The 17,208-nt window shown below is 40.0% G+C and overlaps 1 protein-coding gene across 1 annotated transcript; it reads right to left on the bottom strand.

Annotated features, from left to right (window-relative positions):
* Nucleotides 1–339: 339 nt before the first annotated feature.
* Nucleotides 340–13,347, bottom strand: LOC131227862 (AP2-like ethylene-responsive transcription factor At1g16060). Its single transcript, XM_058223690.1, has 7 exons — nucleotides 12,887–13,347; nucleotides 12,512–12,594; nucleotides 12,342–12,350; nucleotides 12,066–12,154; nucleotides 11,810–11,934; nucleotides 11,261–11,337; nucleotides 340–1,058 (listed from the first exon to the last, which is right to left on the bottom strand). Exons 1-7 carry the CDS (start codon nucleotides 13,111–13,113, stop codon nucleotides 448–450), a joined length of 1,221 nt encoding a protein of 406 aa, XP_058079673.1. The 5' UTR covers nucleotides 13,114–13,347; the 3' UTR covers nucleotides 340–447.
* Nucleotides 13,348–17,208: the final 3,861 nt, after the last annotated feature.

Raw genomic sequence — 17,208 nt, 5'->3', positions numbered from 1 at the left:
CACATGAACAACACAATGAGGCGCACCTGAGTCACCAATCCCTTTGCTAGAGAAGGACCTCAACTTAAATCTAACCAAACGTACCTGCATTAATAGGTAGCTTATGAAAACCTGAAAAATGTATCCAAATGTAAATTATATATTAAGCAGGCAGGTTTTTTTTTTTTTTGGGTAAAATTTCCTAAAATAAACAGAGGCTAACAATCTTATCAGTCCCTTCAATAAAAACCCAAATGAAAAAAAAAAAAATAGTATGACTTTTCTTTCAAATGTTTCCCAAGGACCTTGCCATTCTCACTGTCACACAGACGCAAACATTTTAAAAAAAAAAAAAAAAAGAAAAAGAAAAAAGAAAAAAGAAAGTCAAAATCCCAACAACAACAGCAAACTCAAACAAACCCCACCAATCCCAACCAAAGTCAAAACCCCCCACATCCACCACATATCTTAAGAACATATACTGATCTCAAAAGGGTATGATATGGACCCCACAGAAGACATCACCTCCTCCATTAACCCACACTCCCCACCTTGCTCAATCCCACTCAAGAAATCGCCCCCGAATGCTGCTGTATTATCAAAAATGCCATCCACTTTCCCCACCCCACTTGGACCACCCATTTGGGTGTTGTTATTGTTGTTGTTGTTGTTTGTGTTGGTGGGCCCCACACCACCACCAGCACCACCTTCAGACCCTTCAAAGAAGAACTCTATGTTGTCTTCAAAATCAGCACCATTGATCAAGTCATGCAGCTCGTTGGATTTGTCGAGGCCGGAGTTGGAGACCGGTAACATGTTGAAGTTGGGGTCCATGCAAAGGTTCCAGGGCTGTTCTCCAAGTGGGTCCACTGCTGTTGTGTGATCGATGGTGTGAGGATTGTCTGGGAGGAGAATCTGAGGTGGGCCTATGTCAACAGATCCCTCACAAGGGGACTGATGTGCTATTTCTTGTGGTGGGAACCTAATGTAATGACTGATATCGAAATTAGTCACTGCATTCAGTCCTCTATATTCAATGGCAGCAATGTCATATGCTGCAGCTGCTTCTTCTTGAGTGCCTACAAAACAAAGGATGAAAAGGAGAAAAATAAGACTAGTGAAAGAATTTATATACACCGAAGCTCGGTATATAAACCATATCTCCCCCCAGTGTTTGCAAATTCCATCTATTATGGTTGTCTAGCTGAAGGGTCATCTCTTTTATTTCTAACCTAAATTTGAATTGACAAACCCTTTCTACCTGTCCGATCTTAATCTAGCTTTTGGACGGCTCACTAAAAGTTCACCATTGTATTGAAAAAAAGGTTCCATGGGTAGCACATTTTTGGGCTCAAGTTGACTCTACGGTTCAGATCGAACGAAAAGATGGTTCATGCACTATAAAGGAGAAATTGAGAGTGAAAAATAAGACTAGTGTGATCATGTACACATAAAACTATATACTGCAGCTCGGTGTATAAACCATCTCTCCCCACTGTGTATGCAAATTCCATCTATCAAGGTTGTCTAGTTGAAGGGCCATCCCTTTGATTTTTAACCTAAATATTGAATTGATAGGCATTATCTACCCCTCCAATCTCAAACTAGCTTTTGGACGGCTGGTTGAAAGTTCATTGCTGTGTCCAAAGAAGGGTCCATTGGTGATACTTTTTTGGGCTCAATTTGAGTCTATGCTTGAGATCGAATGAATAGGTTTATATACTACAAATATAAGTATAGAATTAATAAGACAGGTGATGATCTTGTACACATAAAATTAGTTGAAGGGCCATCAATTTGATTTCTAACCCAAAATGCAAATTGATAGGTGTTTCCTACACGTCCCATCGCAAGCTTGCTTTTGGACAGCTGGCTGAGAGTTTGACACTATGTCCAAAGAATGGCCCATTGGTGGTACATATTGGGCCTAAGTTGAGTGTACAGTTCAGATCCAAGGAAGAGAATGTTTATGCACTACAAAAGAGATTTACAATGAGAAAAATAAAACTAGTGATGATCAAATGCATATGAAACTACACACCAGAGCTCGTTTACAAACCACCTCTCCCCACAATGTGTGCAAATTCCATCTATATGAATGTCTTCCAGTTGAAGGGCTATCTCTTTGATGGCTAACCTAAAAATTGAAGATGCTGAGTATCCGAATTGACTATATGGTTCAGATTGAAGGATAATATTGTCTACACACTAAAAAAAGAGAAATAGGGAGAGTAAAATATGACTAGTCATGATCTTGTGGACATAAATCTATATACCATAGCTTGGTGTATAAACCATCTCCCCACAATGTGTAAATTATACCCGTCAAGGTTGTCCAGTTAAAGGACTATCTCTTTGAACAGCGTTTTCTACCCGTCTGATCTCAAGCTAGCGAAGGCTGGCTGAAAGTTTGAGGCTTTTGTAAAAAGATGGGTCCATTGGTGGTACCATCTATGGGCTCCAGTTAACGTTATGGCTCAGATTGAAGGTAGAGATTGTTTATGCACAACGTTTCAATGCACAACTTTTACAACTCTAGTTCAAAGTATTCAATTAGGTTTTTGTTTGGACGTCACATTTCTAAAAATCATGTTTTTAGATGTTTGTACATATTGGGTTTGGGCGAGACATCAAACATGCCAAATCATTTCATGGGAGAAATGTGTTTCCTTTCCTCAATTTCTCTCACAAAACAAATGGCAAGATGCATACCAACATGCCATAACAAGTCCACAAAAGTACAAATATCTAATACTTCACCACGGCAAGCGCACACCGGGAGAGTTGGTGGCTGGCGGCTGCATACATTGTCTCCTACCATTTAAATGTTGAGATGTGGAGCCACATCTGGGGCCCGCATGACTGGTCCTGGGCCCTGCTCCACCGGTCGTGGCCCACCGCTCGACCAGTTGTGGACTGACTCAACTCAAAATCCAGCGCGCATAAGTTTTTGGGTCTGAGGTGCTCGACCGGTCATGGCCCATGCTCAACCGGTCGTGCAGCCTGCTCGACCGGTCGTGGTTACGCAAATTCATTTTCGAATCTGATGCAGACTGCAGAAAATTGAGTCACATTTCACAAGGGTGCGAAAGGGAAGTTGCCAAAACTATAAATTGGGGTCCCTAGGGCTATTCTAGGGTTAAGGTGAATATTGAGAAATATTTCTAAGATGTGGGCAATGGATTTTCTCTTTACTTCCAAGGGAGAGGTTAGTATATTGCCTTGTAATCTTCATTTTCTTCATAATGGAAGTTTGCATCCGTGGTTTTTTACCCTAGTTTGGGGTTTTTCCACGTATATCTTGTCTTGTAGTTTGTTTGGATTGCTTTAATCTGTTTCTAGTTTATATTTCTTATTGTTTATCGTTTGTGGGTGAGACTTGAGATTGGATCTCGGTTTACTGCGTTGTTGGCATGCTGCGCAACAACTGGTATCAGAGCTATTGGTTTAGTTCTATTGGGAGCGATGACGGAAGAAGTGAAAACTAGAATTGAGAAGTTTGATGGTTCAAACTTTATCTTCTATAAGATGCAGATGGAGGATTATCTATATCAGAATGACCTCTATATTCTTCTATGAGAAAAAGAGAAAAAACCAGAAAAGATGACAGATGATGAATGGTTTTTACTGGATAGGAAGGCTTTAGGAATAATCCGACTCTCTTTGTCTAAGAGCGTCGCCTTCAATATATCCAAGGTAAAAACTACAAAAGAATTAATGGAAGTCATAGCCACTATATATGAAAAGCCCTCAGCATCCAATAAGGTTCATCTTATGAAACAGCTATTTAACATAAAGATGTCAGATGGTGGGAGCGTGGCTGAACATTTAAACGAGTTCAATAGAGTCACGAGCTAGTTGGAATCCATTGGTATTATTTTTGAAGATGAGGTCAGGGCGTTATTGATGTTATCTAGTTGTCAGACTGTTGGGATGGTTTGGTGATTGCTGTGAGCAATTCTTAAAGGTCGACAAAGCTAAAATTTAATGATGTGGCCAATCTAATTCTCAACAAAGAATCTAGAAGAAAGGTATCAGGAGTTTCAGGAGATTCAGGGAATGCTCTAAACGTTGAAGGAAGAGGAAGATTACTAAACAAATGATGCAATAAACACGGGCGTTCTAAGTCGAGGAAGAAGTCCAAGGGACCGAAAGACAAAGACAGGTATTGGTATTGCGCAATAAGGGGCACATGAAACGTGATTGCAGGGCGCTCAAGAAATAAAAAGGAAGCTCTCAAGGTGGGAAGGATTCAATGAATCTATCTGAGAAGAGTGACATAGAGGCATTGATCTTGTCTCTTTGGTTATAGACTCGGGTGCTTCGTTTCATGCCACTTCATGTAAGGAAGTTTTGGTGATTACATGTCAGGTAACTTTGGGAGAGTCTACCTGGGTAATGATGATCCGTGCAGTATTGTTGGAAAGGGAGACGTTCATATAAATCAGAAAGACGGAACGACGTTGAAATTGAAGGATGTCAGACATGTACCGAGTTTGAGAAGGAATCTGATCTCAATGGGGCAGTTGGCCGATACCGGTTATGTGATGACATTCACCAGTGATTTCTAGAAGATCACAAAAGGTGCCTTGGTGGTATCTCGAGGCAAGAAGGAAGGTACTTTATATGTGACTTCAGGATCGTATACTTCACTCGCAGTCGCATCAACTAGAGTGAATGGGCAATTATGGCATCAGAGGTTGGGACATATGAGTGAGAAAGGGATGAAAGTGCTATTGTCAAAAGGAAAGCTACCAGGGCTGAAGTCTATTGACTTGGAATTCTGAGAGGACTGCGTGTATGGCAAGCGGAAGAGGGTAATCTTCAAGAAGACGAGATGCGCTCCAAAGACGCATCTATTGGAACTTGTACACACTGATGTGTGAGGACCGGCACAGGTATTATCTCTTGGTGGCTCACGTTATTTTGTTTCATTTATTGATGATGCTAGTAGAAAATTATGGGTCTATTTTTTAAAGCATAAATCTGATGTATTTGATATATTTAAGAAGTGGAAAGTTATGGTAGAAAACAAGACAGGTAAAACAGTAAAATGTCTCAGAACTGATAATGGGGGAGAGTATTGTGATAAGAGATTTGAGGAGTATTGTGCAGCAAATGGAATCAAACATCAGAAAATGATTCCAGGGACATCACAGCAGAATGGTGTGGCTGAGCGCATTAATAGGACTATCCTTGAGCGCATCAGGAGCATGAGGTTACATGCACGGTTACCTAAGACTTTTTGGGCAGATGCTGTGAATACTACCGCATATCTCATCAAAAAAAGTCGCTCAGCACCATTGGATGGTAGGCTATCAGAAGAAACGTGGACTGGGAAAGAAGTGAACCTCGCACATCTCAGAGTGTTCGGTTGCACTTCATATGTTCATATTGATGTAGAGCACAGAAATAAGCTAGATGTGAACTCCAGGAGGTGCATGTTTATAGGCTACGGGCAGCATGATTTTGGCTACAGGTTTTGAGATGCAGAAAATAGAAAAATCATCAGAAGCAAGGACGCAGTCTTCAATGAAAAAGTGATGCATAAGGATAGTGTGCAGGAAAATAAGACCGAAGAGAAAGAATTCGTAGAGTTGGAAGAGTTACAGGACATGGGTGTTAAAGCGCCACAGGATGATCATGCACAAGAGCATTATGAGGCAGAGCTACGTACATCAGGTGTGAGGAGGTCTACTCGGGAGAGGAGATCCACGGTCTGATACTCACCCTCCTTACATTATTTACTGCTGACAGATAATGATAAACCAGAGTGTTTTGAAGAGACATTATAGTCGGATACACGGGTTAAGTGGGAGTAGGCCATGGATGAGGAGATGGACTCTCTTGAGTCCAATCGTACATGGGAGCTAGTCACTCTACATAAGGGTAAGAAAGCTCTTCATAACAAGTGGGTTTACAGATTGAAGTAGGAGCACGATGGTTTGAAACGGTACAAGGCTAGATTGGTTGTGAAAGGATTTCAACAAAAGGCAGGTATTGATTTCACCGAAATATTTTCACTTGTGGTGAAAATGTCTATGATTCGTATGGTCTTGAGTATAGTAGCTACAGAGGACTTACATGTAGATCAGTTAGATGTTAAGACAACCTTTCTTTATGGAGATTTTGAAGAAGAGATATATATGCATCAGCCAATAGGATACGTGGTACCAGGAAAGAAGAACAATGTGTGCAGACTGAAGAAGAGTCTATATGACCTGAAGCAGGCCCCGAGGTAGTGGTACAAGAAGTTCGACAGTTTCATATCGGGAAACGGTTACAGGAGATGTCATGCTGACCACTGTTGCTATTTGAAGAAGTTTAATACGTCATACATCAATCTTCTTCTGTACGTTGATGACATGCTTGTAGCTGGTTCAAGTATGAAGGACATCTCAGATCTCAAAAAATAACTATCTAGAGAATTTGTCATGAAGGATTTAGGAGCTGCAAAACAAATCCTAGGCATGAGGATAAAGCGTGACAGTGAAAACAAGAAACTGATTTTGTCACAAGTAGAGTACATAGCCAAGGTACCTGATCGATTCAATATGGGAGGTGCTAAGCCGGTTATCACTCCATTAGTCAACCACTTCAAGCTATCTAAGGAGCAAGAAGCAAAGACACAAGAGGAACAGGACTACATGGCTAAAGTTTCATACGCGTCAGCTATTGGGAGTCTCATGTATGCTATGGTGAGCACGAGGCCAGACATTGCTCAAGCAATGGGAGTTGTTAGCAGGTTCATGAACAACCCCGGGAAGGAAGATTGCGAAGCTGTGAAGTAGATCCTTAGATACCTGGTAGGTACTAAGGATGTAGGGTTATGCTATGGTGGATCGGAATTCAAGCTACAAGGCTACGTGGATTCAGATTTGGCAGGGGACATCAACAGCAGAAGAAGCACTATAGGTTATGTCTTTACTCTGGGTAGTGCTGCGGTCAGTTGGGTCTCTCAGTTACAGAAAATAGTATCATCAGTACGACAGAAGCAGAATATGTTGCAGTTATAGAAGTATGGAAGGAGATAGTGTGGATGCAAGGTTTTATGGAAGAGTTAGGTAAGAAGTAAGCAGATTGCAAGCTGTACAAAGTAAGCAAATTGCAAGCTGTACAGTGACAGTCAGAATGCAATGCACTTGGCTAAGAATCAGCCTTTCATTCAAGGACCAAGCATATTGCCATCAGATATCATTTCATTACTGGAAGATGGATCGATTGCTCTGGAGAAGATTCATACAAGTGAAAATCCTGCGGATATGTTGACCAAGGCGGTCACACGAGAGAAGCTGAAGCTCTGTTCAGCTTTGATTGGTCTTCAGGCTTGAAGACGGGGAGGTGATGCACTCTGAATAGAGAAGACAAAAGTTTATGGCGATATGTCTCCAAGTGGGAGATTGTTGAGATGTGGAGCCACATCTGTGGGCCGCACGACTGGTCGTGGGCCCTGCTTGACCGGTCGTGGTCCACTGCTCGACCAGTCGTAGACTGGCTCGACTCAAAGTCCAGCGAGTCTCAGTTTTTGGGTCCGAGGTGCTCAACCAGTCATGGCCCATGCTTAATCGGTCGTGGGGTCCGCTCGACCGGTCATGATTACGCAGATTTGTTTCCGAATCTGATGCGGACTGCGGAAAATTGAGTCGCCTTTCGCAAGGGTGCGAAAGAGAAGTTGTCAAAACTATAAATTGGGGTCCCTAGGGCTATTTTAGGGTTAAGGTGAATATTGAAAAATATTTCTAAGATGTGGGCAAGGGATTTTCTCTGTACTTCCAAGGGAGAGGTTAGTATATTGCCTTGTAATCTTCGTTTTCTTCATAGTGGAAATTTGCATCCATAGTTTTTTACCCTAATTTGGGATTTTTCCACATATATCTTATCTTGTGGTTTGTTTGGATTGCTTTGATCTATTTCTAGTTTATATTTCTTCTTGTTTTTCGTTTGTGGGTGAGACTTGAGATTGGATCTCAGTTCACTGCGTTGTTGGCATGCTGCGCAACATTAAAGACCGTTGCAAGGAATCTAGTAGCATTTCAAAATTTAAAATTTCAAAAGTCCATTTTGAAATAGGTGTTTATATTCCCACCCATGTGTTTGGGATGGTGAAAGATATGTTCCCGCGACCACATTGACCATAGAAACTTTTGGGGTGACCATGTAATACAATGCACCAAAGGTGCAATATTTGGCTGTAGCTGTGGAAAGTTAAGGGCATTCGGTACACTTAAAGTGTCGCGAATCTTGATATTATAGGTAGTAAATATCATGTTATTTTTCAAAACTACCTAAGTTTCCACACAATAATTTGAAAAGAACCCGAAAAATTTGTTATGTTCATGTAAACTACATCTTGGCTTTCCTTCTAAATTAAAGAAAAGATAGTTCAAATAACTCTACCATATTTGTCTATCATTTTAAAGTTTTATCCTTAACAAAGATAATTTAGAGAAGGAGATTAATTGGCCTATTTGGGAGATTCAGTACCACCAATGCTGTGTGGCCCATGGGATGATTGGGAAGGAGCATCTTAAATGGCTTATGATAATTTTTCCAAAGAAAATGATCCTTTTTTCTATTATTATTATTATTATTATTACTATTATTATTATTTTTACACATGCACACACACCCCCCCATACTCACACCATAATGGGATTTCACCACCTATGGATACTTGATCCCTTGACCAGGTGTTGAAACTCCTGAGAGTCTACCACCGGACCCTATTGTGATTTCTGAGAATATGATATGTTCATTATGTTCCTACCAATATAATATGATTATTATGTTAACGAGACACACACAAATATATATATATATATATATATATATATATATATATATATATATATATATATATATATATATATATATATATGGATCATCCTACCATCTTTGCATGATGGCCGAAATGGCCATTGTGGTGTAATGAGCTGGTTTGATGATCTTTTTTCCATTCCGCTCATCATGGAATTGGGGGTTTGTTATAAATGCAATTTTGAAATCACTATTAAATTACTTATCTATATTTATCATTTTTCTTATTCAGAGATGATTCGATACAGTGGGTGTATCATAAGTTATGATACAACCTTCTATTTTCCACCACTGTGTTATTCGTGGAATACCCAATCCGAGCAATGGGTGGGCCACAAAATGATTATCAGCTGATATGAAAACCAGTCCAACTAGCTTATTGGGTGGGCCACACCTGCATTGAGTCATACCATTGGCGGTCCATTAATTTTGATGTTGCATCACAATCAAGATTGTATCAGCCTGATTCTGATATCGGATGATCACCATTGTGCGGTTTGCCTATTTCAGGGATTGGATATTCAGCACACATTTAGCGGGATAAGAAAATGTTGTATCACGACTTACAGTATATCCGCCTCATCGGATCATTTCTCTTCTTATATAAACCACACCAGTATTTTCTAGAACTATTTCTGAAAATAAGGCCAGTAAGAAAATGCAAAAGCACATGCATGCACATGCACATACATACATACATAAATACATATATTTATAGCTATTTTCCAACCCCGATGTTTTGAAATTTACTGAATTAAACTCAACTTCTTCATTCATGGATCCACCACAGCGAACCCAATTTCCGAAATCATCTATATATACATACATATATACTGAACTTATAACTAGGTTTCTCAACGAGCCGGACTTGGGGTTGGTTACAGCCCGATTTTTGAACTGTTAGGGTGGGGCCTAGTCAAAATTTTGTTTTGCTCGCCCGAGCCTGACCCATTGACAACCCTACTTATAAATGCTTTTTATGAACCGAAGTATGAATGTGTAATGAAATAAACCTAGTTTATTCATTCATCAATTAATTGAATTAATTCATTGAATCAAACCCACTTCATTCATCAATGGATGTGTTATGAATCTAATTTCATTGACCCATTTCCCAAACCTAAAAATAATTTATAATATTTTTTATCACATTTTTAGTTTTTTTTATTATTATTATTATTAAAAGGGGTTTTAACTTAGTTTGGTGAAGATGGTGAGAGATTTCAAGTAGGGAGAGACATGATGACACATATGTACTTTATTTTAATTTTCAAATAGGATTGGGTGGGCCACTCCTACAAATGTGTCATATGTGTAAGACATCCAAGCCAAGTAAAAGATGGGCCGCGTCATAAATATCGGATTCTGTAAAAATCGACCTGATCAACTCATTAGGTGGCCATACTTGTGGCCATTGGATATCCTTTGGTTTTGATGGTGCCCATCTGATGAGTAGATCAGCCTGATTTTCACTCTAGGTGATTATCACACTGTGGCCCACATTTTTCATGGCTTGGATTTTCTAAAAACATGAAATATCAGCAGGAAAGATGGGGCTGTATGTGAAAGTTCAGAACATTGCCAAAAAAATACGAGTGGTCATATCTAGGAGGCAGGATTTTAACGGTTTTCCTTTCCATTAACTTTTGGCAGTTGACGAAAATGCCCCTCGGCTGCGCCTCCGACGCGAGGCGCATTTACGTCTTTTTCCGCTCGTGCATGCGATGAAACGAGGGCAAGGTGGCCATTTTAGAAGATTCCTGAACCGCCACCTTTCTCTCAAATGCCCCTCGGCTGCGCCCCCGACGCGAGGGGTATTTACGTCTTTTTCCGCTCGTGCATGCGATGAAACGAGGGCAACGTGGTCATTTAAGAAGATTCCTGAACCGCCACCTTTCTCTCAAATCTGTAAGAGAGACCTTTTGCGTGTGATATTCAGGTGCATGCTTGCGTGGTTCTAAACACGTGCACCGGGCATGCGGTCGCACGTGCACACGTGACATCTGCCCCCAAGCGCATCTCCACGTGAAAAAAAGACACCCGCCGAGAAAATGACACTTGCCGGAAAGAAGCATATTCCGGCGAATATTGTCAGGCCCTAGCCATGCAAGTCTAAGCTGAAAATATCAACATCATGTAGGAAAGCTAATAACATACAACGCCTCCTTTTGAGTAACGTGCCGTTCATGTAAAAAATCTGAGCCGACCAAAAGGTGGTGCACAGTATAAGGAACGCCTCAGGAAAAGATCAGGCCAACCAGCTCATGGGGTGGGCCACAAATCTAATCTTGATCAAACTACATCCTGTCCTTTGATTTCAACGGTTTAGCCCATATGATGAGTGGGCCATCCTCCATCTGATCTTTATGGTTAGTTCCACTTTTTGCACGGCTCAGATACAACATTGTATAGAGAGAGAGAGAGAGAGAGAGAGAGAGAGAGAGAGAGAGAGAGAGAGATTTACTGTAAGTTCCCAAGTAGAGATATTTATTCCCGAAAACACGACCGATCCTTGCTTCCCACCGTCCATTGTGATGATGCCTGCCAAAGTCCGGTAATGTGTCAGAAACGGTCATCGGAAAACCCAATTTCCGATTATGCGTCAGATGCCTTATTTACGCCATCCTGAAAGTAGAACTCGCAGCCTTACTCTCCACACGTGTCAATGCAGCATACGTGGATTAACGATAGAGGCCTTTCTTCCATCAGGTGGGCCTTGCTACCCATCTCCAACGGTGGGAACATTAGGACTGCCCCGATCATAAAATGACCGACACGTGTAATGAATATGGACCGTCAGTTGATCTTTCTGTCTGCCCATTTCTATACAAGTGTGGCCCATCAAATGTATAGGACAATCCCGATTTTGCACAGAATCATATGCAATGGTGCGCGGTCCATCTGATGAACGGTCTGGATCCTGAACATAAGTGCGAAATTGGCACGTATGGGGAGCAGGACTATCCCGCGAGTATCCATTCTTATCTGTTTTCTACTCTCTTGATTACGGTACCTTGCCACCCCACGGTATTTCGATACTCCTCTAGAAAATCCACTACTCCTCCTCCTTAGAGTTGCTAAATACTCTTCCTTAGAGACGTTTTGCATCTCATCATACTCCTTTGCATATGTACTCAGCTGCATTTTCCAAAATAAATAAATAAATATTAAAATTATATTATAATGATACAACCCAATATACATGCATACATATGAATGTATGGATACATGTATCGGCCATGAAAATGATTTTTATTTTAAATACTTACCGGAAAATTCAAAATGGTATCAGGGCCCCAGTATTTAAGGGCAGCAAGATCATATGTATGGGCAGCAGCCTCTTCATCATCATAAGCTCCTGCAATTTTCCCACCATTCATTCAAAAATGAGTATATATATATTTAAAAAAAAAATTAAATGAAGGGGCTTCACTAACGTGCGCCATATGGGTCCACAATAATCCACATTATGATCTTCACCACCCCAATAAAGGATATATATATATATATATATATATATATAAAGAAGAACAGATACAACTTACCCAAATACACTAAAGCATCCACATGACCAGCACATAGGTGTTACATATGCAAATCATCAACAATTAAAAAATAAAAATCAGCCTAATAAAAATAAAAAATAATTAACTAAAAAGTACAATTGCCCATTTTATCCTTTTTTTAAAAATTAAAAATAAAAATAAAAACAGACCTTGTTTTCCTTTCTTGTTTTGAATGGGATTCCAACTGTTCTTGTCCCAAAGGTGGGCCTCATACCTTCCTGTCCATCTATGCCTGCATTAATGACATGCAACAAAAATCCATCAAAACCCATGAACCTACATACAACACAATCCCATCTGCATGAGTGTATACACCGATAGATGTGTGTATACACCATCCACCCAACAAAATCCATCAAAAGCCATTAACACACATTTATGCATGCATGAGTGCATACACAGATAGATGTGTGTATACACCATCAAAATCCATCAAAACCCAAAAACCCACATAAACATAGATTCAATTGTGAATGATGCATACACAGAAAGATGTGTGTATACACCTAAGGCAACATTCTTACCTAGTAACACCTCTATATATAGAGCTCCTCCTTCCTGGGCTACTGCCGGAATGTCGTTTCTCAGGATTGAGATTCCTCCTAATGCGTTTGGCCTTGGGTTTTGCTGAGTTGGAAGGAGATGGAGAAGAATATGAGGAAGATGAGGAGAGAGAAGATGAAGATGAAGGAGAATAGTTCTTCATTTGGGTGGGAAGAAAAGGTGGGGTTTTTTGTATGTGAGTTTGCATTTAAGGGATGGTGGGCCTTTTTTCAAATGTTGAAAAGGGGAGTTAGGAGAAAGAAAGAGGAAGGGAGGGAGGGGGTTATATAGACTGAAGTATGGTGTATAAGAGGGAGGGGGTTGGGTTAGTTTAACCAAGGTTAGTTAACCATGGTTGAGAATGGGACCCAACACTTGGCTTAAAGGGGGGCCATGCTTCCAATGAGAGGAGAGGCTGTGACTGCATTTTCATGCATTGCTGCTGTTGGGGAATCTACAAACCTCTCTCTCTCTCTCTCTCTCTCCTTAATTTGAATGAGAAAAACGCTTACATGAGGTGAAATAGAAAGAGATGTAGTAGAACGTGTTCGTTTGTAAAAACAAAAAACTGTGGGTGTCTTTTCAGGAGGTTTGCTCCAATACATCTCCATGTATTAGGATGTGATACATCGAGACCTTTGTTTTTCAATATAGATCGTATTCCAATGATCCAGACCGTTAATACGATGAGAATAAACTTTTATGCTCTATAAATAATAAATAAAATCTTTATATTTGAATATTTCAACCATTCAATTTTTGGGTATTTTTTTTAAATGTACGGTTAGAATAAAGTTTCATGATCAATGATTTCCATTAATAAATCTAATAAAAAAATTCCCCTATCATTTAAACGGTTTGGATCTTTTAAAAATAATCCAATTCCAATAGATAATAGTATCGACGTATCACATTTTAATACGTCGAGATGGATTACAATTTACAGCGAAACTCCTTGAAAGGAGGATTGGATGGCTAATCGCGAGTAGCCAGCTGAATCCTGCACACTTCACACATGCCAATGTGGCAGGCGTGTAATGTATCCGGATCGTTTATGTTGTTGGGCCTGACAAATAGGTGTTTCAGCTCCAAAATCGGCCGGTTTGATCATTAAGTCAGCCACACGTGTATGGCTAAAATGGATGGTTAGAAGAGGCTAATGATCCAAATTCCACGTTCGTACCTATGGCTACCAATTTATTTATTTTTTTGGACTTTAATATGTAAAAAGTGGGGTCCATTTGATGAAAGGAGTGGATGTTGTACACATTGTCACGTGCGAGTAGGATTCGGATGCCTGGATTTGCAAATAGCCATAGCAGGATTCATCTCGGTACAAACCATTGCATGTGAAGCGTCAGGTGTATACAGCATCCAAGCCATTCGAAAGGTGGGCCCACAATGTGATATCTAAACATTTCAATAGGTTGGTACACACATTAGGATCACCTAATGCAAAAATCAGCCCTATCTACTTATCAGTTGGGACACAACATAGACAACAATTTCTAGCCACTGATAAATACCGTAGTCCATTTTATGAGTGGACATGGATATTTATGCATTTATGCATAATGTGATCCTTGTGATAGGACTAACCTATTGGACGGGTTGGATTTTGCACGTACATGGAGGTTGGAAGTTATCTGCTGGGTGGACCGTAACTTACAGTCCGACCAGTTAGACTTTAGATTTCCTCTATTAAAAATCCATTTTTATCTAAATTCTCACTTGCTTAGAACTAGTTTTAACCCCTTTTCTTAGAAATAATCTTTTATTATTTTGGGCTGTTTGCCCTTTTTTGGAAAGGGAGTCTGATACTCTGAAAAAGTATGATAGATGATACGCAGGCACTTGGAAATTACTGAAAAAAAATGTATACGTGGCCTATCATCATTCAAATGAAACCATCGAAATTATGTCTATAAGAGAAAGATGGCTTTTTTTTAATCATCTAACTATCAGATTGGTAAACATTTATTCGACGGTTGAAATGAAAAATATCTAATGGTCTTATTTCAGGTAGAAGGTGTCCACAATCAACGATTTGGATTGTTCAACCAACGTGTACCGACTCTAGGTTCCAATGCTTAGTAGGTTTAACTTGAGTTAGGAATTGCCACGTGTACCATTTCCAAGTGCATGCGTATCAAGAGTCATTAACAATCGGAGTATCAATTAACTCCGTTAATTATTTTATACCTTTGAAAAAAAAAAAAAATAAGATGGTAGAAAGAAAATTTCAGTCCTGCCATTTTCACGAGAAGAAAAGTTTGATACTCTGGCAGAGTGAGATGGATGATACACAGGCACTTAAAAATCACTTACAAATTGCATATGTAGTATGTAATTAATCCAAATTATGTGTACTGGTTTAGATGTATAATGAAGCAATAGTTACACTTATTTGATTATCTGACTGTCGGATCGGTGGACATTAATTGGAACGGTTGAAAATGAAATAGGCCAATGGTCCTATTCCAAAATGCCACGTGTACATGAATCAGAGGCTAGGATAGTTCAAGTAAAAGGATTTTGGGAGCATAGCTTAGTAACAGCGGGTTCACAACTTAGCCGGTTTATTGAGAGTTAATATATGCCATGGATAGAATTTCTTATAGCCTGTGCATCAAGCGTTATACTCTGCCAGAGTATAAAATAGCTCTCCCACACGTTCGATCTATGTGTGCGGCACCGTTACTTCTATATTCCATCCGAACCGTCCATCATATGATCCCAGCCATTTAGAGACATCGTATAAAAATCATCCTAATAAAAAAATCCAAGTTGGTCATACGGAAAGGAACAACATAGAGCAATGGGAGGAGAAACGTCCACCATGTCTGTTGGGCTCAACATGCTATTTGTATACGATCCAATCCATTCATCAAAATCGAAAACTATAATAGATGTACAATCATTATTTCATCTCATTAGATGACTCTACTGGGCTGGGATCGGTCATGATTTTGGAGCGTACGATCAAAATGCAACAGCACAACTGATGAACGGTTTGGATTTCTAATATACTTTACTGTGGCTCCCACGAAATCTCAAGCCTATGGAAACTCACATATGTCCGAACGTATGCGATCAATGTTTGAATTTAATTAACCTGATCCTTTTTCTGTTTGCATTTAACGAACCTGATTAATGCAACACGTGTGAGGAACTCCAAACGAACCTGTACATATCCGGAGATATGCTATCACTACACTCGCACCTATCTCCACACGTATAAAAAGTGCCAGCACGACAAATCTGAACAGTGCATAGGATGGGTCCACCATACAAATGCCCAAGTATAAAAATCAAGCTCCTCCACGCTTCATCTTAGCCATCACTCTACTGAAAGAATGGACGGCTCAACTATCATCATTTTTTCTCTTACGATCATCCTCATGGTATGGGTCACCTTGTGGATACTTCAGATGCTTTACACGTATGGTAGTTTGGCAAACGTGGCCATCAGATTCTCCACACGCTTGGCATTTGGCACGCTTGCTGCGTGTGCACATGGACAGACTGTGCGTGCAGGGGTTAAACATCCACCTCTGCTCTTCCACAGAATTACAACCATACCCTTGATTGTGCCCAATACAGGGAGAATCAGCAGGGCGGTCTAATTTTTGTAATAAACAAATGGCGGATTAGTAAAATGACATAAATACCCTCAAATTGTCGTTTGTCTTTTACTGAGATTTAGTAACGAGCCGTAATAAGCTGAAAAAATCTTAGGAGCATTCTGGTCAATTTAGAGTTTCTAGCTCTTCTCAAGTGGGCTTTTATTTTATTTCTGACCAAAATACCCCTCTGCTGTGATATGTGAGGTAGTAAACCATCCCTGTTCCAGGATATTTTCGACGGGCGCTGCTTCGGTGAATCCCTGACCGTGGGGCCCACTGTAATATATGTGTCTTATATCCACACCGTCCATCGGTTTCTCCAGCTCATTATAGGGAATGATCTCAAAAATACAGCAGATAAAAATCTCAAGTGGACCATACGACAGGAAACAACACTGATTGAAGGCCAACCATTAAAAAATTCTTAGGGCCCACTAATGTTTATTTTCCATCCAACCTGTTGAAAAGATCACACATACCTCGATGAAGGGAAAACACAAATATCAGCTTGATTCAAAACTTTTTTGGCCCACAGGAAGATTGAAATGGTCAGTCACCATTGTTTCTTATAGTGTATTCCACCTGAGATTTGGGTATGCTTCATTTTTTGGCTCATGCCGTAGAATGAGATGGCAAAATAGATGTACGGTGTGGATATAAGACTCATAAATCAGGGT

The sequence above is a fragment of the Magnolia sinica genome, chromosome 15 (genome assembly GCF_029962835.1).
Source record: "Magnolia sinica isolate HGM2019 chromosome 15, MsV1, whole genome shotgun sequence".
NCBI lineage: Eukaryota > Viridiplantae > Streptophyta > Magnoliopsida > Magnoliales > Magnoliaceae > Magnolia > Magnolia sinica.
Note: the sequence above shows the minus strand (reverse complement) of the source record. Positions and strands in the feature narration are given on the sequence as shown.

Bases quoted from the DNA above. Each gene is read 5' to 3' on its own strand.
- LOC131227862 (XM_058223690.1), bottom strand. From the start codon at position 13,113: ATGCAAACTCACATACAAAAAACCCCACCTTTTCTTCCCACCCAAATG. The intron at 11,338-11,809 runs GTACCGTAATCA...GGACTTTGGCAG, and splicing joins AAATACCGTGGGGTGGCAAG to GCATCATCACAATGGACGGT. The intron at 1,059-11,260 runs GTAAATCTCTCT...TTTGTTTTGTAG, and splicing joins TCTCTACTTGGGAACTTACA to GCACTCAAGAAGAAGCAGCT.